This window comes from Leuresthes tenuis, unplaced genomic scaffold (genome assembly GCF_036924035.1).
Source record: "Leuresthes tenuis unplaced genomic scaffold, fLeuTen1.0.hap1 SCAF_12, whole genome shotgun sequence".
In the NCBI taxonomy this organism is placed as follows: Eukaryota; Metazoa; Chordata; class Actinopteri; order Atheriniformes; family Atherinopsidae; genus Leuresthes; species Leuresthes tenuis.
This window is the reverse complement of record NW_027325366.1, coordinates 21,827,756-21,852,208: the sequence shown is the minus strand read 5'-3', so window position 1 is coordinate 21,852,208 and position 24,453 is coordinate 21,827,756. Positions and strand designations below refer to the sequence as shown.

General features: G+C 39.7%; 1 protein-coding gene across 1 annotated transcript; it reads left to right on the top strand.

Moving 5' to 3' along the window:
- The first annotated feature begins 7,188 nt into the window (after window positions 1–7,188).
- On the top strand, window positions 7,189–23,734 carry xirp2b (xin actin binding repeat containing 2b). The gene is made up of 9 exons (XM_072397091.1): window positions 7,189–7,329; window positions 9,411–9,573; window positions 10,135–10,263; window positions 10,933–11,019; window positions 11,288–11,345; window positions 11,453–11,541; window positions 12,112–21,466; window positions 21,857–21,987; window positions 22,211–23,734. The coding sequence occupies exons 2-8, from the start codon at window positions 9,523–9,525 to the stop codon at window positions 21,946–21,948; spliced, it is 9,861 nt and encodes a 3,286-aa protein (XP_072253192.1). The 5' UTR covers window positions 7,189–7,329; window positions 9,411–9,522; the 3' UTR covers window positions 21,949–21,987; window positions 22,211–23,734.
- The last annotated feature ends 719 nt before the right edge of the window (window positions 23,735–24,453 follow it).

Sequence of the window (24,453 nt, the reverse complement as noted above, 5' to 3'; positions counted from 1 at the left end):
GAAAATGCTTTGGTTGTAAGGAATCTCAAGAAAAGTGGGGTATAGCTGGTGTTCTTTGATTGAGACGGCTACAGTTGTTAATCCCTGACAATGTGGTCATCTGACCAAATATGAATCCAACGAAAGGAAATAGTCACCCACCCAAATAAAAAGCTTTTCTTTGTGTGTGAATTCCAGAGATTCACAGCCTCACTTCCAATGGCATCTTATAGACTTGTGTCTCATTGACATGCACCCCATGACTCTGCCTGTGGTCCACATGCAGTGCTCACTGATGTGAGCTACACCAAAGGCTCTGCTGGGGAGAGGATCAAAATGAAAACTGCTTGCAATATTCCTTCTGAATTTACGAAAAGGGTAAAACATTTCCCAACTATATGAATTAAGTCACACTTAATTTGAAAAGCAAATAGAACTTGATACATTTGTTTAAATGGATTATTTAGGGTAATTTGGCTATGAAATGATTTAATTATCAACTTTATAATACCTCTGACATTACACCCATGTTTTTATTTTCATCATTATATTCACATAAAACATTAGGCAAACATGGCATGTCAGCATTTTTGTGTTAAGGTTTTGTTTACAGGCAGGATGCAACAAATACTGATAGAGACTGTTAAGTAAAATGGTAAGTGATTAACTTAATATGGAATTCTGTAATTCATAAACAGGTAGCAAGAACAAGAAGAGGCTGACAGGTTATTCCTCTGGGAAAATGGCTTGGGTCTTCAGGGGAGGAGATGTCGGTTAATAAAGAATTCAGTGTTTTCCATAGAGAATATGAGTTCTAAAAAGTTTGTACTGACCTGTAAGTTGCTGGTTTGAGACTTGGAATAACTTCCCTGTGGTGAAAGAAGACTTTTATTGGCATTAGCAGTAGCAGTGCAGAGTGGCTTTCCTTCTGTAAATTGCACTGGGTAATCCAGTTGCAGTCTCCCTGAAAGATAAGTAAAAATATGTCGTGACAAGGTCCACAAAACTTGACATAAACTTGAGACACGTGAAAACTTGGCCAGTGTTGGCCACTTAGAAGAACAAATGAACTGGCAATGTTAGGAGAGAAGACTGGAGCTTTTAAGCAGTAGACGCAGGATCAGCCACAAATGCGGACAAGGAGTGATAAAGTACCACCAGCCTTTGTCTGTAATCCACAAGCCGCCTGGCTTGTGGGGGGGTCTGGATGGAGGTTTCAGAGGAGAGGTAACAACAGGTTTGATATGGGACCCATATCGGACACATGAAAAGTGGTGTGTAGCCTCATAGTACAAGGTATCTTAAGACGGACAGCAGTGGAATTAATGAGTCTTTCAATCACAAAAGGGTCTTTGAAGCGAGAAGAGAGTTTCTTAGACTCAGTGCGAAGAGGAAGATTCAGGGATGATAACCAAACTGCTGTGTAACAGGTGTGCCCAATCAGCATGGACACCTCTTCCACAGGATGAGGAAAATGTTCAGGTGTCGTTTTGAAAGGTGGTGACAAACATACTACAGGCAAGTGTTGATCGAGGCTGACTTGAAGATCTCTCCTGTACTCTGTACTCTAATGCGGTTGTCTAACCTGATAATAAGTGGTACTAAAGAGTTAAAGTTAGGAGGAGTGTTGCTTAAAGCTAGTTCATCCTTAAATGAATCAGATAGAGCATTCACAAATACGCCCTGTACTGCTGCATAATTCCATCTGGACTCTTCTGCCAGAGTACTGAAGTTCACAGAGAAGTTAGCCATACTCCGTGCTCCCTGTTGTAGGTTTAAAAGTCATTTGCTACCTCCTCCCCGCGGTCATGATGAAAAACACACAATGAACCCTGATGCTTTCTTTCTTCAAAAAGAAAAACTAATTAATTGTTGAATTGTAAACAGTACAGTCTTCTGTCCTGAGATTCTCTTTTAATCAGGCACTGAGACAAAGAGCTCAAACATATTTGCAGCAACAACCTACAAGGTGCGAAGAAGCAGGAACAGAGACGTTTAGAAATTCCCTCTTTAAGACTCACCACAAGCTTGTGTTAGCTGGCAGGGAGCCATTCATTGGAAGGAAGCAGCCAGGGGTTTGGTGCTTTGCTTGGGGGCATGTTGATGGAAGTAATTCAGACAGGAAATAGCATTTACTCACTGCTTTCTGTCATTATTTAATCTGCTTTCCTTAAACAACTTCTGTGCAACATCCTAAAAAGTCTTACTGATATAACAAAATGTCATGTCAATCCCCTCTTTTACATATCTAGATACAGGTAACATGAACCAATATTGTAATGGTCAGAGATGTCAATGCAGTGTCTAGTACTTGGACACTGTGGTGCATTTCCAGTTTTGTTTCTGCACTTCAGATTAGACTGCATAAGATTTAATTTAATAGGTCTATATTGGATAAATGATTCGGATTTAAATGATATTTTATTCCTGATTTCTGCAGTTTCCAAAGATATTTACAGTCGTGAGAAGAAAGTACACCCTCTTTCAGTTTTGAGGTTCTATGTATAATTAGAATTATCATCTGATCTATACCAAGTCTTATAATTAGATAACAACTACTTAAGATAAACAACAACACGTGACATATTACATTGTATCAATATATATCTAACAAATAATAAGCCAAAAAGTAGAAGAATAACAACAAGGTGCCCAGGTCCCGTGGCTGCAAAACAAAGCCAAATCATCATTCCTGCCCTGTCCTGCTTTGCGGTTAGTATGAGATGTTGTTCCTGATATGCTATGTTTGGTTTTTCCATTATTTGGTGATTTGCGCTATGACCAAACATCTGAACTTTTGTTTTCATCTGGACATTTTTCCAAAAGTCATGGGGTTTGTTAAGATGAAACTTTGCAAATCTACAGTATGTTGCGCTGCCACAACATACTTACTAACAACCCTTCTAAACAAGTTATACTTGTTTAGTCTTTTTCTAATTGTACTGTCAACAGCTTTAATGTTTAACATTAACTGAGGCCTGTTGAATCTCAGATGTAGATCTTTATATTTCTTGCAATTTATCTCAGCATTGTACAGACTGAGTTTGTTGTGAACTAGCTGGGGCATCCACTTTTTAAATGTCTGGAAAGTTTTCACTTTGATGGCATGGTGTAATATTTCATGTATTGTTGTACATCTGAGGATGTGTTTAATTGTTTTTAATGAAATAAACTTCCCTAAACCATCCAAATTGGTTAGACTGAGTGTGCAATGACGACCAAGACTGCATCAAGAAAAGAATGAATCAGGACATGATAGGAAATTCTATTAGATGAACAGCTGTCTGTATGGAAATTGTATTTCTGAAAATATAATGTAGCCTAAAATGATTGCAGGTTATAGGCTGTGCAACAATTTCTGGCATCAAACTAGGATAACAGATTTGTATAAATGAAATAACCTTAGAGCACATCACAATATCATTTTGGTTTTCTGTGGGCTGCTATTATCCCAACTCAATTTCCAAAGTCTCACTGTCACAACAAATTACTAAAAGTTTTAATGAATGAAATGGTCTTACCACTATTATCTAATAACAATTCCACCTGTTTAATGCAGGTTCTGGTGGCAGCCGGATAGCACCACTATCTGGTGGGGCTGTAAAATTAGACTGCATTGAGGAATCGTAATCTAAATACAGATTATTTCTGGCTACATTATCTTACATGAAGTACTATTTTTATGAACAAGTCTAAAGGTAAAGTTTCAGAGTGACAGACTCAGAGTCTGTAGTCTGTAACCACTGCCTGCTCTGGCTGTCTGTGTGCTGTCAGTCTCCACTACTCACACGGCAACATTATCAGTTAGGCATTTGTTTTTAAAGCAGCTTGAGAAAAATTTCAATGGGATGGGACAGTCTGTGAAAAGGGGCCTTTATGGGTATCTTGTGGTCAATTTGATTCAGTTGACAAAGTGAGCAGAAGTTAACAAATAATTTCAATATCTAAGGGCTATATCAATATTCTGTGTAGACAAAAGTGAATCACAGCTAAAACATACTGCCAGAAGTTGGACTCAGGACCCCAATGAGTAGTCCAAATATATGCAATTATTTATTTATCCGTTTAATTTATTTTTGTTCGTCACTAAATTAATAGAAAATGTATAAAGAAATAGATTAATGAATAAACAAATGTTTTAAATACAATAATCTGACTGCAGGGACTTTTAATTTTTAGAGATATAAAAAGCGGTGAAGCAAAACTGCATCAACAAACTGAATAATGGGGATTTGTTTTACCCCACTGATTAAGCACCTATGCTCTCACAGTGCTGGAAGAGTGTTCATTATAAGTCAAGCATTGATGCTAAAATAATTTACTATTTGATTAAAAATGACCCCCCACCCCCCAAAGTAATTTGTTCTGCTCTTGAAGGATTCCAGCTTGCTCACATTATGAGCCAGTGAAGTCTGCTTTTCCATGTTTGTGCAAATGTATGACATTAGTGTATTTTTGAGGCTCTGGAAAGGTACATCAGAGCAACTAACAAGCAATCAACAAGTTCTGCTGATACCTCAGCTGTACAAAACAGAGGAGCAAGATTAGTCATTTATTGATTTCCCATAGTAATGTGTGTGAGATACACATATGCCTATCCTTACTATTGATGAAGAGAATAAACAACTAAAGTCAACTCTATGAAAAGCTAGCAAATACCGGTGGCTATCATAATTACAAGATGTGTCAAAAGATTATCAGTATAGAATTTCGTCTAACTGATACAAACTACTAAACAATTTTATACAGATTTTATATGGATTGTTAGGAACAGGGACATGGGTGCAGTGATTTATTGAAACCTAAAAAGGAAAATAGTATATAAGGCAAAAGCAAATAATTTGAATAGCTTGAATATCAATACTTGGTGACAACCTTTATTCCTCAAGACAACCTGAACCCTCTTAGACGAGCTTTCTTGTCATTTCTTTAAGTAGTCTTCAGAAGTAGTTCTTCAAGCTTCTTCAAGGACATTCTCAATCTTTGGATGTTGGCTGCCTTTTGTTCCGTTCTCTGCTAAGATGATCCCGCACTGCTTTAATATTACTGAAGTCAAGGCTCCGGGGAGGATTCATCACTACATAAGACCTGTTGCCCCTGATTTTCAGTACAGTTCTTTTGTCATCTGGCATACCTCAGCCTTTTGTCCCTATTTCTCTTCTTTAAGAATGGCTTCCTGACAGCCACTCTTCCGTGGTGACCATTTCTGATGAGGCTTCAGTGCACAGCAGATGGATCACCTGAAAGTCTGGATGTATCTCTCAGGTCCTGTGTCATATGTTGGATTTTTTCTTGTTTTCAAAGAACATCACCTTTAAATATTGTTACTCTGCTTTAGATATTTTATCAAGCCTGCCACTTCTTTTTGTAAATGCAACTAAAAGAATGACAACAAATAATGTGTCTTTCAGACAGGCTGCTAGTAACAAAGTGCCTAAAGATACTAATTAAAACGGGTTCTTTGCTTAGTTTTTATGTTGAGTGTGGACACAACACTGGTTGAACCTTGAATTAGGTGCCTTTTTATGCTTGAAGAATTCAGAGGTTCGTGTGGAATGGCTTGCCAAACTAAAACACATTCCCCTGAAACAGTCAGGTGCGAGAACTGGATTGAAAAAGAGTAAAAATCAGCCAATTTTCAAAGAAAAACTTTAAAAGACCTTAAAAGACCAGAAAGTCTGGAAAACATTACTTGGGGCCATTTTAAAAGATTACAAGAAAGTCTCATTCCTTGAGAGAAAACTATAAAGAAATGAGAGCTGACTCTAGAGAGAGCTGTCTGTACACCTATACATCGTGTTTAGCCAAAAGGCAAGCCTCACTTTTGGCTGCAGGATTATAAATTAGTGTCCACATACTGTAATAACAATCTGTTTGCAATCAAGCAGGAAACATTTGAGATTCTCCTACTGCCAGTGCTGGGAAGCTGTTCTTTTGTGTATTTATGTATAAATGGGAGCTTAATATTTTTTTACTCCTTTAACCCTCACTGCATGATTTTTCTTTGGATCACCGAGGACAGGCTTCAAACTGACTCAATTTTTCATGAAACAAACATGAGAAATTGAAACACTCCTTACTGAAACAGTCCTTCTTTCCTCTCTCCAGGATTTGGCAGGAAAATGTTTTGGAAGTATAATACATTCAACCTACAATGAATTACAACCTATGCAAACACTTTGGGATCATTTTAGGTTCGTCAGAAATGTTTAACATTGCCTTGCTTAAAAAAAAAATAAATAGAAAAACATTTATGGAGAAATAATCCACCCATCCATCCATTTTCTATACCCGCTTAATCCGCCAGTCAGGTCGCAGGGGGGCTGGAGCCTATGGAGAAATAATAATATCTTTATTTATATTACACTTTCAAAACCAGACAACATAGGCCAAACAGTCAAAACATTAACAGTAAGAGAAAATTAAGTTAAAGCTTGTATTAAGTTAAAACAGGAAGAAAAAAGCAGAACATAAGAAAATCAAGTCTCAAAGGTTTCCTCAAACAGGTGGTGTTTTTAAAAATGCAGATATGAGTTACTAATGCCAAGGAGGAGCAGGGATGTGTCGATGCCTGGCATATATGTCTGGTCTCCAAACACTGGCCCACCTTCCATGAGATACCAGAGTCAGGCTGGCGCCACCATCTGCGGCTTGTCTAAACAAGACGAGATGGCTAGCTCTTCCACACTTAGAGGTGTCTCTTGTATTTACAGCCCCCTTAACCCTGATCTCCTCATCACATAGCATTACATCACATACCCCAATTCAGACCAGCCGCAAAGCACAGAGCAACACATTTCACCAGCATTTACTGTCTCTTGAATTTGCACCTACTTGACTTCCAGTTTACACTGCTTTGATTTGAGATGACCAGGAGCAGTGAATAATGAGAGATTCTCAGAGTATTTGTTGTGGATTTGTATGTGCATAGTTTGGTGTAACATGACAGGCGGTAGCAGCTGTTGGAGTATGCAGTGCACCCTGATGGAAGGTGTGATGATGAAACCAGTGTGACCTGATTTATTCGTATACAAGTGTCTAAAGAGGAGTCACAGCAAGTATTTCTGTATAGATTTTCTGGGGACTTGACATTGGAGGCCTCACTCTAAAAAAAAAAAAAAACACCCCAGGACCATCTTTTGCAAGGGGGCGGAGGGACTAAAATAAAATCAGCTGTCACTGTGTGCTTGTTGGACAGAGTTGAACACATAGTACTGGAGCTGGTCTCCATCACTGACTGGGATTTGCTTTTGGCTTGGAAAGACCCTGCAGGTCGGGGGTGCAGTGGCCTTCTTGTGGGATTCTACTTGCTGAGCTCTTATTTTTATAATTCAACATCATCTTTCCCTGGTAGGTAATGAGTGTTCTCAACTAGGTGCTTTGTCTGTAAGATTAAAAAAAATTGTAAAATAAGTGAATGATATTGGCTTTTAAATGATATTTTTATGATAATAATCATGGATGCAAAGAAAAGAGAGGAGCATGAAAAACTAATGAATTATTGATTATAATCAATTATATTGTCCTTGTGCTGAGCAAACTTTGACTGAAAATAAAGGACATGGGATGAAAAATATAAATCAACTTGTGACTAAAATGCTGTCCTTGAAATTTTAGTTCAAGAAGAGATAACATTTATTATGTTAACTAATTCCAAAGAGATGCAGTATCGAGTTGTTTGTATGAAGGTTGGTTCCTCTTGCTGTCAAGACGACTCTATCTCCTTGGCAACAGGTCATGAGATAAAGAATTCTGAAGAGCATTTGGAAATACAGCCTCAAGTCCAATGTCATCAGTGCAAGTTTTCTACATGCTTTTGGAAAGGAAAACCTTGACCTCACAGCTTTCCTCCATATTTCACAGAGAAACACGACCCATCATGGTTAAGTTTAAAATAGGCATGATTTATTTTTGTATGTACATGGCGCCAAGATTACTTCACTTTCTTGTTATCTGAGCTCCTGCCCTAACTTAAAATGTCATATGATAGCCTGAGCCTGTTGACAGATTTGACAGAAATTCTTAGTTCCTACCACAGTCTTTAAAGTCTAATAAGCTTTTGCCTTTGATACCTCAACTGAAAAAAGCTGCAGTGCAAGTCTCTTCTAAAGTGGAGATGTGAGATAACTGAAAAAGATTAATGTGTAATGCTTGTCCCTGTGTCTTTCCTCCAAGTTGAAACTGGTGCTCTCCAAATCAAAATGAGCCAGTGTGAAAAATAAAAGAAAATGCAGTAGAGAAACAGATAACCAAACCACAGTTACAGTATTATGAAATGCCATTTTGTCATATTATTTAGAAGGCAGCCCTAATGAGTATCAGGAGTGCCATGAACCCACCAGTCAGTTTATCAATCTCAAAGCCTTCTTTTTGTTAGAAAATTGTTGTGTTTTGATCTTACTGTCCTCTCAATGAGTTAGCTTTAAGTAGTATCCATGGGCTCTAAATCAGAGTGAAGCTAATCATTTTCTTTATGTTGTTGGTTCCAAGAAACGTGTGGACATTTTTCAGACATAACAACAGTCTGAATGCATATACATCAGTACATTTTATATTAACACGTTCTGAGGTGTAAATACCTTCAATTTATAGACGTAGAAAAATGTGTGAGCAGCTGGCAGAATCTGTGGGTGTTGGTGGTTTGAAATAAGTAGTATTTTTATCAGCACATTTCAATACTACTTACTAGATAAAAGATTATACAACTTTTCGGGCGATTACATAAACCGTGTGATACGCTCCTGTTTTGGAAGTATGATTTGGAAGCAAGGATTGTAATGAGTGATGGCAAAACAGTTTATGTAAATCGAGAACCTCTTAAAAAGTGTAGGTTATAGTTTCACAGGGTAACCAAGCTCCCGAGGTTACCTAAGAGGATAACTGGAAAAAGGAGGGAATATAAAAGGTGATACATTCACTTCACTTTAGACTGGTCCTAAATGTTTCTACAAAGGAGTGATGTATCTGAAATCACCTCATATCATGATAATGACTTTGACATTGGATGATTGTTTACCAGCTTTTTAATAGATTGTGCACATTCTTTGAGTAACTGAATGCCATGACACAGGTGTATAATTGATTTCATGTCCCAGAGGGGACTCATTAGATCAGCACCACCTGCACTGCAGCTGCACTTTGTAAGCAGTACTGTACTCATATTTTGCTGTCTCCTCGAATCACAAGCTGAAGACTGTTGCTGTTCTGTGCTTTTTGTGACGCATTTGGATAATAATCCTTATATTAGATTTGCCACAATAGTTAAACCAGTCTTATACTTATAAATTTGTATTCAAAATCCACTATAAAGCTCTGAGACCCTTGAATATATTTAAAGCAATATGTACTGTGTGTGAGTTCTTAGGTATTGAATGACACCAAATAAAACACGTAATGAGCATTTCTCAAACAGTTGGCTTTTTGTGCCTTAGCTGCTGGCAGTGCAGGTTTAACCAGGGCCGGACATCCTGAAATATTTAAACCAGAGGAATCAGGATTCACTCTGCAGACTCAGAGGTCATCCCACTGGCTAACTGTGAGGCCATGTACCAGGCAGCTGTCTCCAAGCAAGCAGACAACACCATCTCCAGCGGGGTACTTTAGCTTGTGCATGGATGTGTGCATTGTAGTCTCAAATACAGCAAGTAGCCACAGTATAGAACATGAAGAGCTGCCTATATTAGAAAATAAACTTTCTATTCATTATTGCATTGATCAGTTTGCTTTCCTGTTGTACAGGAGTTTATAAAAGTGCAATAGAAGCATTGTCAATAGAGGCATTGTCACCATTATTGCTGGTGTTGTTATGCACTAGCAGACGTGCTGACAGTATTGCATCTATGACAAGGGGCCAGGAGTTCCTGACAGTATGAATAAAGGGAATATATGAGTATTGTCTAAAAAAGCTGACTAAATTGAAAATACTGCTTGTTTTACTTAGGAAAAGTTTTCAACAATAGTTTTGTAATACTGAAACCATTATGCAAACACAATTGTGTGGAGCTTTAAACATAAGAAACAAACTGCATGAGCTGCAGCTCTCTTTACTGCAGCCTGCGCTGCACCAATGCCAGACAGAATAGCCCTATTAAGCAACCATGTGATTCCAGGTCACACAGAAGTGGAGGCAGCTAATGATGTTTCCTGCTTCGTTAGGTTATGGAGGAGTCAGAGGTGTGTTCCCTGCCTGGGGGACTTGCAAGTGTGAGGAAACAATTTGAATCCCAGCAAACTGCAACATCCCACAATGTTGCCCAGTTTCATTTTCATCACAGCTCTGTGCAGGTACACCGGTCACAGCTTTCAGCTTCATTAGGTTGATACAAAGTGTTCTCAAGGGATAGAAGGGTTCAAATCATTGTAACATTTGTCATGCCTGTGCTTGTTTCTGTTGCACCCTAACATTTAGCTTTCAGTAAGCATATGCATGCGGACCTTTGAAAATAGTACTACATAATTTAGGCTGAATGTCGACAGTGAGGATCTTTGTACCTCTTGTTGCACCTGCGCTAGAGTGTGTATTTAAGTTGATAGCAGTGCTTGACATTTCTAACAGCTTCCATAAAAACATCAAGTGCATTTTTACTTAGACTGATATTCCTTTTGGTAGATGGAAGCTTAACAAAGTGATAGAAAGGATTTTCTCAATTGTTATTTTGCAAAGGCACAGTATGAGTAAACAGCTTGACACATTATCTGTCTTGTGGCCTCGATCTGTGATTATTCATTTCAAAATGCAGTCAGCAGTCTGGTCCTGCATCTCCCCTGCATGGTTTTCAATTGTGTACTGTTGAGCACTGGCAGCCAGAGGAAACTGAAGTGAAATAATTTGTGTGCCACTGACGAGGAGTGGAGATAATGTAGTGAACTGACACTTTTGCGTATATGTGTGCATGTGTTGGATGTACAGTACATTTTTACCATGTTTGACAACCGACTCCTTCGCCCTCACAGGAAATGTCAAACTCAGAAGTGACAGTGTCAAGCACCAGCAGGCAGGTCATCCCAGGCAGTCAGCAGCTAAATTTCCAAGAAACTATGGTACGCATAACATTTTCATAATGACTGTCTTCTTGCAATGTGCTTGCTAGTCAGATAAACATGCTGGGTTAAAACTATGGTTCCAATCATTTAGATTATTAAAATTAGTGATTGTTTAGTACTCTTTGGTTGTTCGAGTTGAGTTTGAAATATCCAAGACTTTGAAAAAAATTGTGTTGCACTTCAGGGACATTGCTGACTTGTTACAGTTCTGTGTGTCTCTGTGCACCAATTTCATTGTACCATTTTCCATTTGAAATTCACTCAGGTGTCGTGCAGTGACAGCAATTTTGATTCCAGCTATGAAAACCATCAAAATGAAACAGGTGAGATATTTTTAAGAAGTATTCTTATTGTATGCCATTACTTTGAACTGTCACTGCAGTTATGATTTAAACCCCATTTTTGTTGTTTTGGCTGTACTGACTTTTAGAGGAAGAGTTTCCCAGGTATACTACAAAAGAGTTAAGGGATCGCTTTGAAAAAACAATAGAGGAGGCTGCTTCACACAAGCCCATTAAGGTAATAATTACTCGTTCGATTCAGCTGAGTGTTGTGTATTTGGTTCAATAGTCTTCTGCAACAAACAAGAAAAGTAAACTGCACAAGTAGGTTTTGCATGCATGGACAAAAACATCAGTTACCCTGTGAGGTGTATAACCTGTCACCTGTAACTAATGATCGCTGTTGCCCTTTTTATTTCCATGAGACATTTCCATAAGGATTCTGTGTTGAAATATTTCTAGAGATAACTGTATGAACATTTTCAGAAATAGACAAAGAAGTCTTTAAATTGAGGCAAAATGGAATGTGAAAACACAGGACTTTCACCAGGGAGCCTGAGGTTCAAGTTCTGCGTAGGATCATTTTTCCCTTTTTCTTTCCCCGTTTTACTCTCGGGTGGACTGCTATGATTGTTCATGTTAAATCATTAAATTTTTACACTTTGTCAGAAGGTGTTACAACAGAGTCTAATGTGGCTTGCACATTACTCAATGTTTAAAATAATGGATTTATACTTGGAATTGTATAAATAGCCTACTTAGAAGTAGATTTATTTACCCACAAATATCATTTTTGTTCCTTACAAAGATTGGACGTGACATCAATCGATCTAAGTGGTCCTCAAATGTGACTCAAAACAACACAGTGACTAGTGAGATGTATGAAGCATCCGCTATTGAAGCAACACAAGGCACAATCGCCACAGTGATGGATGATGAGGAGTTTCCACCCCCACCAATTGATGATTCTGACTATCTTCCACCCCCTCCACCAGACTTACTACAAATGCCATCAGACAGTGAAAATATTCAAGAGGATCATTACTCACATGAGCCTCAAGAGCCAGTAAACCTGTCCAAACACCCACCCAACAGAGAGGCTTTTTTCAAGCAAAGGGGTATGTCTGAGCTCAAACGTCTTTACAAGCACATTCATCCTGAAGTTCGTAAGAATATTGAGAAAGAGTTCTACACTGAATGCAATGAAAGTGAGAACAACCAGATTGAGAGCCAAGCGTACACGTATGAGGAGGATAGCGGGAGTCCCGATGATATCAATGAAGAGGAATATGGGGAATGGGAGGAGATTCTTCCCGGGGAGGTGCAAGCAATGCGCTGGATGTTTGAAAACAAACCATTGGACACCATTAAAGATGAAACTCCTGATGAAGATGAAGACAACAAGAAAATAAGTCAACAGGAAATCATAATGGGAAAAGATGTAAGACGTACAGCGTGGATGTTTGAGACAAAGCCGATAGATGAGGTGGGCTCACTAAGCACCAATTCAACAGAATATAAAAACAAATTCAATAAATTCGACAAGGGTGATGTTCGTGCTGCAGCATGGTTATTTGAAACCCAAACTATGGACTCTCTAAACAAAATGCATAAGGAGGAGGATTTAACAAAAGAGATTATGTTTACTGAAGAGGATGGAAATGCTACCATTTACATGATTGACAATAAGTTCATGGAAAGCCTCGGCCACACTGAGACTATTGACGAGAGCCATCTGCTGAGCCTACGGTCAGTGTTGGAGGAAATTAATGGAGAAGTGAAAACTGTAACAAGTACTTTTGACACTCAGTTCAAATGCATCATCATGGGCCAATCAAGCCAGATGCTGGAGATCACGTCTGTTCGCAAAATTGAAACTGAATTGGAGAACTCTATTGCTTCAAGGTGGCTTTTTGATACCCAACCTCTGGATATGACAAACAGAGAACCTGCTCCTTTGAATCTTGTGTGTAGCCTGTCCATGGAGGATAGCAGTAAAGGAAACTGGGGCAGGTGGTTGTTTGAGATAAAGACATTGGATTCTCTCAATGAGTGGGAAAGTTCACAAATGGAAAAAAGCGACATAATCGGTGCTGATGTGCGCAAACACTGCTTAGTCTTTGAAACACAGCCAATGGATTCGCTAAAGGATGAGTCCAATGCCAAACCTCAGTCTATTGAAGACATTATTGGGGGCAATGTTAGATCTGCAAGAAACTTTTTTGAAAGCAGCCCTCAAACAGCCAGGAAGAATGGCCCTGAGGTTGGAAAACTTAAAATACCAACAGTCAGTGAAGAAATAAAAGGTGATGTGAGACACCAGAAATGGCGCTTTGAGAGTCAACCTCTGGAGCACATAAGAGAGGACAAGAAAGAAGTTACTCGTACCGTGAATGTTGAGGAGGACCTCACACAAGAGGATGGCACAAGCTGCAGGGCAGACGTTCGCAGGAACTGCTGGGTGTTTGAAACGCAGCCAATGGAAACTTTAAAAGATGATTCAAATGCCCGGCCCTTGACAAAAGAGGAAATTATCGCAGGTAATGTGAGATCAGCCAAGCATTATTTTGAAATGAATCCAAGTGATGAGCTGAAGGAGTTGGCAGAGGTGGGCAAACTGAAAAAAACAATAGCACTTAATGATGAGATGGGTGATGTGAGACATCAGAAATGGCGATTTGAAAGCCAACCTCTGGAGCAAATCAGAGAGGAAAAGAAAGAAGTTATACGAACAATTGACCTGGAGGAAATTGATAAAGTGGATGTGTCGAACTACAAACAGATCTTTGAGAGCACACATTTAAACAGGATAGATGAATCTCAAAAGATTCACATAGAGGGCGTAACATCCGGCTCTGTGATATCAAATAAGAACCTGTTTGAGTCCTCTGCGTTGTATGCCATGCAAGACAGCTCAGGGCACTTCCATGAGGTAAAAACAGTCCGCCGTGAGGAGGTTGTGAAAGGTGACGTAACCACCTGCAAATGGATGTTTGAAACACGGCCAATTGATCAGTTTGATGAAAGCATTGAAAAATACCAAATTATAAAGGGCATATCCAAACAAGAAATTGAGTCTGGCGATGTTAAAACTGCAAAGTGGTTGTTTGAAACACAGCCTCTTGATGCTATCAAGTACTTCAGCAATATCGAGGATGAAGAAACTGTAGAAACAAGTACAAATCTTGATGTGGTGAAGGGGGACGTGAAAACCTGCAAGTGGCTATTTGAAACAAAACCAATGGATATCTTGTATGAAAGAGTGGAGGTGAAAGGTGAAAATGAATCTGAGGAAATGCAAAAGGGAGATGTCAAAACCTGTACATGGCTCTTTGAGACACAAGCACTTGATACTATCCGCGATGAGACAGAAACCATTCTGAAAACGAGCACGGTACAGCAAGATGACATTAGAGGGAAAGATGTGAGAACGGCTTGTTTTCTCTTTGAGACAGAAAAACTGGATAATCTCACTGGCGAGGAGACCGGCTCATACAAACGTGTCACAGAGATAGACATTGCATCTGGAGATGTGCCAAGGATGAAGTATATTTTTGAAAACCAAACATCTGATATTATGACATCTACATCTGATGAAGTGATGCAAAAGCTCAAGAGAGTTCAGACTGAGGACATACAAGGAGGAAATGTTGTGAACTGCAAATGGCTGTTTGAAAACCAATCCATAGATACCATACACGACAGCCAAGAGGAATATATGAACAGCCGCACAGTGAGCGATGTACAAGGAGGTGATGTAAACAAGGGGCGTTTCATTTTTGAGACCTGCTCCTTAGATAAAATCCAGGAGGTCTCTTCAGAGCTGATGAAATCACAAAAAATTGTCTGCGATGAAGATGAGAAGGGTGATGTAAGAAATTACACCATGATGTTTGAAACTCAGCCACTTTATGCCATTCAGGACAAAGAGGGCCATTACCATGAGGTCACCACTGTCACCAGTGAGGAGATAAAACAGGGAAATGTCGTTGGAACCCGGTGGTTGTTTGAAACCAAGCCCCTTGATGCTATTAAGGACACAGATGAGGTTTATATCATCAAGTCAGTCACACAACAGGATTTGCAGAAAGGAGACGTCATGTCTGCCAAGTGGAAATTCGAGACTCAACCTCTTGATAGGATTGCTGAAGAAAAGAAGGCTTTAATGAAAACTGTGGATGACATTCAAGGGGGCAATGTTAGAATGAATAAACATCGTTTTGAGACCGACAGCTTGTCACAGGACTCTGTGAGGACCGTGAATGTAAGTGAAATACAAAAGGGTGACGTCAGGACTGCAAAATGGAGATTTGAAACACAATCCATTGACAAAATAAGAAGCATGAGCTCTGAAAATCTTATAGAAACTGTTAAAAAGGAGGAGGTTGCGCAGGGAGATGTTAAACATTCAGTCTGGCTTTTTGAGAAAAATCCTCTTGACCACATTAAAGAAACAGATGAAGAAGGAGACACAACTATAACTCCGGAGGAGATACCCAAAGCAGATGTAAAGACAAAAACGTGGCTCTTCGAAACAACCTCATTTGACGACTTTAATGAAGCAAAAATGGAAAAGACTGAAATATTGGGCAAAAGTGTCAAGGGAACACTTGAGGAACTTTACAGTCAGCAAATGGTAAAGTCGAAGGGTATACTCATTGAAACTGATGAAATTGGTGATGTAAGAATGGCAAAATACCAGCTAATGAATAAACAGGCTCCAGAGATTCAACGAGAGGACGTCATCAGGGGAGATTTGCAAACTATCATGATGAACCTACTGAATAGACAGGAAAAAAAGGAGCAGCAGATAGTCATAGATTCAGAGGAGAAGGGTAATATCAGTTCAACAGTGCAACAACTATTTAGCCAAGAGACAGCCAGCAATATTGAAAAGGAGGAAATACTGCGTGGTGACATCCAAGAAGCTATAAACAACCTCTTCAATGAGAGTGGATCAGGAAAACATGGAATACTCATCCAGGAGGATGAAAAAGGAGATGTACAGATGACATTATATTCCCTTCTTCATAAACATGAGAATGCTAATGTTGAAAAAGAGGACATTGTAAAAGGAGACATAAAGAGTGCTCTACAAAGGCTGTCCAGCCCAGACAATCTGGATCAGGCAGTGAAGATAAAGATAGATGAAACCGAAAAAGGAAATGTCAACTTTTACTCTACATGCATTGAAACTGGGGCTCTTGATTATCTTAAACAGCTCCATGTAGGACCCGATGAAATTCCACCTGACCCAGCAGAGAAAGAGGAGGTTATTGGGGGTGACATTAAGGGCACCAAACTCATCCTTGGCCATAATCAAATGCAAATTGAGCGTACAGTAGAGGATGTCATACCAGGAGATGTTCACAGCACTGTGAAAGTTTTCATGTCAGAGCCAACGGTTTCACTGGAAAGGATCCAAAAGGAGGAGATAGTTAAGGGGGATTTAAGGGCCGCTTTGAACTCATTGTCAGAATCAGTAAATCAGACAGTCATTGTGGAGAAAGAGGAAGTGGTGAAAGGCAACATCCCCAAAGCACTGCGGTGTTTAGAGAAGGCGCAAAAAAGGCAAAAGGAGATGGAGAAACCAGATATTGTACCAGGAAATATCAAAGGGGCTTTAAGATCTCTTGAGAAATCAGCAACATCCAGAGCTGAAGCTGTTGTTGAGGATTTAGTTTCTGGAGATGTTAAGGCCACACTGAAGTCTTTGGAATTGGCAAAGCAAACAATGAGGGAAGTTGAAAAAGAAGAAATTGTCAGGGGTGATATTCAAACAGCAAAGCAAAGTCTCCAAGATGCCTCAAATGACAAGAGGAAGTGTCAACAAGAAATTGATGTTCAGGGAGACGTCAGAGGGGCAATTCAACTTTTTATGGAAGCTCCCCCTTCACCAAGGATCCAAAGGAGCTCGAGCTTTGAGGGTGATATGAAGGGTGACATCAAAATGTCAATTAAGTCTTTATACGAGTCACAGGAGCAGACCCAGCTGGACAAAGAAGAAGTGATAAAGGGTGATGTTAAAGGCACTATTAAATCGCTGCTGGAAACAGCACAGCGGGAAACTCCCAAAGTCAGGCATGGAGCATACAGAAGAGTTAAAGTCAAGCAGAGCCCTCCTGTGAAAAACCTGAACACTGATACACATAGGAACATACAAAAGATCAAAACAGCAAAACAAGTTGAGATATCAAATGAGAAGAGGCATAATGAAGCTCATACTGTTACAATAAAGACATGTACTGTGGAGAAGTCTGCCCAGAAATCAACTGTGGTGGAGCACAACACTATTACCCAAAACCACGGCGTCAAAACCGTCAAAACAGAATTTCGTAATCTTAAATCAAACCCAAAGGGGATGATAAAACTGGGTAAGACCAAAGTAAAAACTGATGTTTACACGTTAAAGCCAGAAACACCAGAGCCTGATCTACCCCTCCCACCCCCACCTCCACCCCTGACAGACAATGACCTCCTTCCTCCTCCTCCTCCTAGCCCTCTTCCTCCTTCAGCTGATATTGATATTGATCAGCTTCCTCCTCCACCCCCCCCACTCACCGCTGAGCAGGACTTCCTCCCACCTCCTCCATCTCAACAAGAGCTGGATAATATGCCAGCACAGGTAATTCATCCTTCACCAACAAAAGCAAAGAGGATGACGGTCAAAAAAGTGAAAGCTCCTGCTTTATACCCAGTTCCAAAGCTGGAGCCTAAAGTGGAATTCAGTAAAACACGAGAGGTGAAGGCAACATCTGAGAAAAGTGTAGAAATAAGTCAAGAACAATTAAAAACAACTGCACTTGTATCAAAAACGGTTTCATGTGAAATTCCTCCACAGCCAGAGTCACCACAACCATTAAAGAAAGTTTACATCGCTCCAGTGAAATTCACTCCTCCACCCTCTCCTCCTCCCTTCATGAAAGAGAAACTGAGTAAATTTCATACACCCTTAATAAAAGCAGAAGTAAAGTACCGCAAGATGAGAGAGGAAAGCACACCTCCAACCACTCCACCTCCCACTTTCATACATGACTCAGTTAGCGCTGCTCTTGAAATGCTTTCCACTAAAGAGCAGTCAAATTACAGCAGCTCAGGAATCACGTCAGAGAGAGATGAATCATCTGATGTATCCAAGCAGGTTGTGCCCTCAAATACAACACAGAGCAAAGCCAGCACTCAACGTGAGAAAACAATTTCAGATTCTACAATTAAATCTTCTGCCAAACAACATATTGTATCCAGTGAGACTTCTACGGTCGTCTCAATTCAAAAGACCTCATCTATGTCAGCTGTAAGACAAAACACACATACCACTACGCAGAAAGCAGTTTCCGTTTCTTCCGAACAGTCTGCTCAATCCGTTATGTCTGACAAAGTCCAGACCTTGGTCACTGATGTTACAAAAACAGAAAACATGACTGCATCAGCAAAGAAAGACTCCAAAAGTCACAAAACAAAGAACTCCAACAAATCTGAAGACACGAAAGAAAACACAACTCCTCCGCAAATGGCAAAACCAGAATCAGAGATAATTCAATTATCCTACAACCTTTCTGGAACAGAGAATGTCACCTCAGGCAAAAACGAGGAGTCCAAATCACCACATTATGATAACAAGAAGAAAACTGATGATTCTATTACCAAAAGCGAAGAAAATGTTTCTAATCAGCCAAAGCAAGCAGAGAAAGCAGCAGCCAATGTGAATGGAAAAACAGGCAAACAAAACCAAAAGGTGAAAAAAACCAACAAACAAGAAAAGCAAGCAGAGGTAAAAGTGTCCAGTGAGAGTGATAAGCCGAGTGTTTCACAAGCTTTGAAAAAGGAGGTGAAGGAAGGAGTCGAGTTGAAGCAGGGGATAAAGAAAGTCATTCTGTCTCCTCCTCCTGCTCCTGCTGCTACGATGGCTGTACCTGCAAGCAAGACTGAGAACCAACCAGAAACTCCAGCTCCTTCAAAAAAGAAAAAGAAATCCAAAAAGGCGAAAGGGGGTATACAGTCAGGCCAAGGAAAAGAGACTCTCTCAGAATCAAAGACAGAAACAACAAACACCAAGAAAACTCACCAAGCTCTGGAAACAACCACATTCACCCAAAGTCACAAAAGTGTAAAAGAGCATGTTAAAGTCAAGAGGGAATTTATCACCACAGACAATCAGAAGGAAGAAGTGACGGTTATTCAGCAGAGCGCAGATGAACCACCAAAAGAGAGTAGAGTAGTTCCAATTACTGTGACAAGCAAATCAGAACAAAGTGAACTTGTAAAATCCACAACAGGGAGGATAGAGGATTCTCAGAGGGAAGAGGTCCAAGTAGTAATCTCCCACATCACTGAGATACAAGGCATTTCAGATAAAACAGATTCTAAGGCTGTGAAGAGCCTGCTAAATACAGTGCCAGATATGCTCATGCCTCCGGAAAAGAAACATGAGCTGAAAGAATCTACAACAGAAAGTGATGCTCAAAAAAATGAAGAAATTCTTTATAATGTAAGAAAAGTTGCAGAGTCTAAAATGATACATCTAGCAGACGAGACTATGGAGAAGCAGGAATCTGAGCCAGTCTCAGAGAAAGCAGTTTCTGGCCCGGCACCAAGGATATCCAAGATCAGTATCGGTTCTGCCAAGATTGAGAACCAAACCCAGAAAAGTACTTCACATGAAAGCAGGAAAGAAGAAGTCAGTCTCTTGAAATCTGGTGACCTTCGAGCTCCCTCACCTTCCCTCAGGATGCGTTCACCCTCACCAACATTTATCACCATCGAGTCCACACGAAGAACTGACTCGCCCCAGAGAGTTACTCCGTCCCCTACCCTGCTACACAGGCCACCCACACCTCCAACACCGCCACCACGAAGGTGTGACACTCCGACGTCACGCCTCACTAGAATCACACCTTCACCGACTTTTGACAGAGCAGAAAATCTAGCTCGACTGAAAGACGCCACAGCGAAGCTCTCACGTGGCGTCACCCCACCCCCACTCCTCACCAATCAAATCCCAGAGAAGAAATCAGAGATTGTGGAATCGCCTGCATCATTCCATCGACAAATCAAAATTGATTCCCAGGTTGTGGAGGCTTCAGGGGCACTGACTGGAACAGAAACACCCAAAGAGAGTTTTTCTAAGGAGAGCCACCAGGCTGATGTAAAAGTAGGAGATGAGACTCGTGGATTGAGCGAAAACAATATACAAAGTAGGTCTGAGACCGATGAGCAACAAGGCCAAAATGACCAGGATCTTGTGGAAGCTTTAGATGATTCAGAACCATCTTTTACTTCTGTCAAAGAAAAGAGAGAGTTTTTTGAAGAGGCCCAAAAAGCTGAAACAAATAAGATCTATGTGCGCAAGGAGCCCATCAGTATCCCCGAACGACTGGGCCCAGAGATGGAGGAGTATGAGGCAGAAAACAAGAACAAAGAAAGTGAAGAGCTTCTCAGGGCAGACTTGTCTAATCTTGCACACACATTCGAATCTCCAGAAGAGAAACTATGTAGCAATAAAGAGCTGATCCCACTTTTAGACCGCATTCGCAATGACTCTGAAAGCACAGATTGTGACAAAGAGACAGCAGACATCCTCAAACAGGAAATGCCAACTTTTGACATCCAGACTATTAAAAATGTTTTTGAACTGGATGAGAAAGTGGATGAGGAAGAAGTTTCTTCCTTCAAAGAGCAGGGAAAAAAGAATTGGGAGGAGCTTGTGTCAAGCCGGAGTGAAACAACAACAGACACGTCAAAGCGAGAAAGGCCCCAAGATGCAAAGGGAGGCTCGAGGCAGAGTACCCCCCTCCCTCCACAGAAAAACAAAGCAGATACTGTTCCAGCACAACCATCAGGCTTCTCTGAAACCAAATCAATCACAGAACATTTCTCAGATGTCGATGAATTTGGTAACAAGGTCACTGGAATGGTGACTTCCGTCACTGAGCACTCTGAGAGTGTGTCAACCCAGCCAACTCCTTTTTCCTATGCTGATGCAGTAAAAAGGAAAGCTGCAAGGCGAACAGAAACGTATGATGAAGATGCTACAGACAAGTTGCTGAAGAATTTCCATAAAACATGGACGGAGAGTGAGGCGGTTTTCAAAAATCTTGGCTACACTGTTTGTGAGGAGACAACATCACAAGCCGTGTCACATCACATGAAGATCGTTTCATCGGGTAAAAAGTGCATGGCATGAAACAGATTAATGGCATGGACAATGGAGGAAGGGGTTTTCTGGAATTACGAAAGTATTGTTTCAAACTGGCTTGACTGGATATGATCATTCTAACAGAGAGGATGAATGTTGCAAGCTAGCGTGCCATGGCATTGCTAATTAACAGTTTTCTAGCAGGTAATTCTGCATAGGTCAGACAATAGATTACAAAAAACAAGTGTGTAAAGCCACCTTGAAGTCAGTCACTGATGTACTTGTATGTCACTACGCAATGCAAGTTTCTACCTGATGAGTACTATGCATGCGTAGAAATGAGCTGTGCATGAGCCATAGTGAACTTAGCTCACTCAAAAAAAACAACACTGATTTTCATTATATGTCTCACAAACAGGTTCGAGTCCCGAAGTCAGAGCTCTGCACGATATGTCGGAGGAGAGCTTATCCGATGGATGCTCTGATAGTGGACAAAAAAAAGTACCATAAATCCTGTTTCCGCTGTGAGCACTGCAGAAATAAATTAAGGTAAATGTGACATTCATTCATTCATTTTTTTCTCTGTTTATATGATATCTTATATTTTATGTTGTGTGATTTATATGTTGGTACTTGTTTTTTCGTGTGAGTTCATCCCAGAACAGCAAAATTAATCCAAAATGATTTGATGAATTCGGTTTCTGCTGTGAGCACAGCAGAAATAAATTAAGGTGGCATTCATTCATTTTATTTCATTATTTTCTTTTTGTAGCTTGGGAAATTATGTCTCTCTCCATGGACATTTTTACTGCCTACACCATTATAAACAACTCCTCAAGTCCAAAGGGAACTACAATGATGGACTTGGGCAGAAACCTCCCACTGGAAATGATGGACCTATCCCCTCAGATGACAAACTTGAATGGAGATATTCCATGAGCAGCATAAGTTCAGTAGACAAAACCCACAGAGGTGAACAAGAAATGACAAAAACATTTGATCAAAGTAAACAACACTGCAACAAAATATCTGTAGTTTGGCCCCCAGAGGTCAATCCCCCAAAGAAAGTCTTTCAAATAGAGGAAGATATTCAGCTAACTAAACCGCAGTGGCCTCCTCTGGATAACTCTCCTACATCTCCCATACACCAACACAGAAAGACTGTTCCCAGAAGTGTCCTTTGAAATAAAATCTCCCATGTACAGTGAGTTTAGTCAAATACATTCAAAGACAAAGCACAAAAGGCTGAATGGAAAAAGGCTTGAGAAAAGAACGGTTCTGTTGGTACAATTAAGGAAGTGTTTGGTTGAAGGTCATGTACTTAAGTGATTTACAAGGGAAACGCGACAAGTAAGAGTATGAAGAGAAACTGTGTATATACTTGTAAATGGTTCGGGAAAGCAAGTTGTGAAAGAAAGTGCAAGGAAGGTAGATGTGAAAGTGTAGAAAGTGTTTACAGACCTGAAGAAGTGTGCCTGGACTGATGGGCTTATCCAATGTGTAATTTTCCATTCACTGCAGTTTATCGTCAAGTTTGTTTTTCCTGATGATGCGCAGTCATGCTGATGTAACTTTTAGCATTTTTCTTGTAAACCTGTTTTAAGCAAGTGAGCTGTTGGTTTAACCCATCACGACTGGAAACAACTTCATGACAAATTTGTGATATGGGATAAAATAGCAAAGAAACTGCTGGTGAAATTCACTAATGGATTTAATCTACTTTTTCAGTCGAATCATCGGGTCATTTACCTTTAACTCAGCTGAATGTTCAAACTTTACAAGTTCCATTAATCTCGACCACTCCAAAATAAAGCATCCATGCATGATATTAGATATAATTCGTACCTGTATTTTAAATGCGATTTGTTGTCATTCTGAAATTAATTAGTTTATTAAAGTCTCCCCATTTTTTAGTTATCTGTGCTGGTTCAATAAAACTGTCTCAGTCTGTTGACTCTACTTTTGTATTGTTTTGTCAGGATTATCTTTCAACATTACATTTTTCCATTTGCCTTTTCTTAGCACCTGGTGTGCAGACTACTACAATCATCTTGGAATCTTTTTATTTATTATATTGAAAGTAAATAATATAAACACGTGAATTTGGTAATGAACATGTTTGTTTTAGACATTTGTATCCTATTTTGAACAACAAATATTTTGCAATGAAGAATTGTATTTTTTAGATTTGACATTAAACCTTGTATTGTACAAGAACATTTCTGATTATGTCATGCTGTCAGGCTGGTTCACTTTCTATATTGCAGAATTAAAGGCAATAAAATGCTGAATTTCATTGTTTCCTTTGTCTTTTAAAGGCCGACCATAATTCAGGTACATTCTCATGGGAAATGTGGTGCCGTTAGTCCTTTTTACATGACCAGTTTTGTTAAGACAATTTATGAAAGAAGAAATGTAATTTTATAACCATTTTCTACCCAATATTTATTTACAGAGAGGTGCCAAACTAATGCGCATTTGCATATCTGTCTGGCAGTGTGAAGCTAAGCACAATCAGAAATAACAAACTTTTGCTCGTGGCATTCTTAAAATAGTCCGACTAATTCCCTTTTTGTCAACGACTGGTTCAAACCTGCCAATTCTCTTTCCCTCCCACAGTCATTTCTGCAGCTCATTTACTACAGTAAACAATAACATGTAAGCCATCAGCTGAAGCTGCTAGCAAGTTTGCAACATTTGCTGCCCAACAGGGACATTCTTGCATTACATACCTAAACTGAGCAACAGAGATGGTATAAGTAGGTTTACTAACACAAGTTTTTTGATGAGATAGAGTATCATCCCTGAAAAATGATGGCGCAGGACATGAAAGGATTAAAGAAATACACACAAGTGCCATTATTCTAAGGCGATGCAGTGAGAGCATTCATCAGGTAGAGATGTCTGTCATCTTATGAGAGACTATTTTGGATGAATAAACATGCACGAAAACACAAAAATGATAATACAACAGGCAGTGACAAGGTCAACCACACCAACATGTTATAATAACTA

Excerpts from the sequence above, each read along its gene's own strand:
- xirp2b (XM_072397091.1), top strand. The coding sequence starts at position 9,523 with ATGTACCAGGCAGCTGTCTCCAAGCAAGCAGACAACACCATCTCCAGC. Across the intron at positions 11,542-12,111 it reads CTTCACACAAGCCCATTAAG|ATTGGACGTGACATCAATCG; the intron begins GTAATAATTACT and ends TTCCTTACAAAG. Across the intron at positions 21,467-21,856 it reads CATGAAGATCGTTTCATCGG|GTTCGAGTCCCGAAGTCAGA; the intron begins GTAAAAAGTGCA and ends TCTCACAAACAG.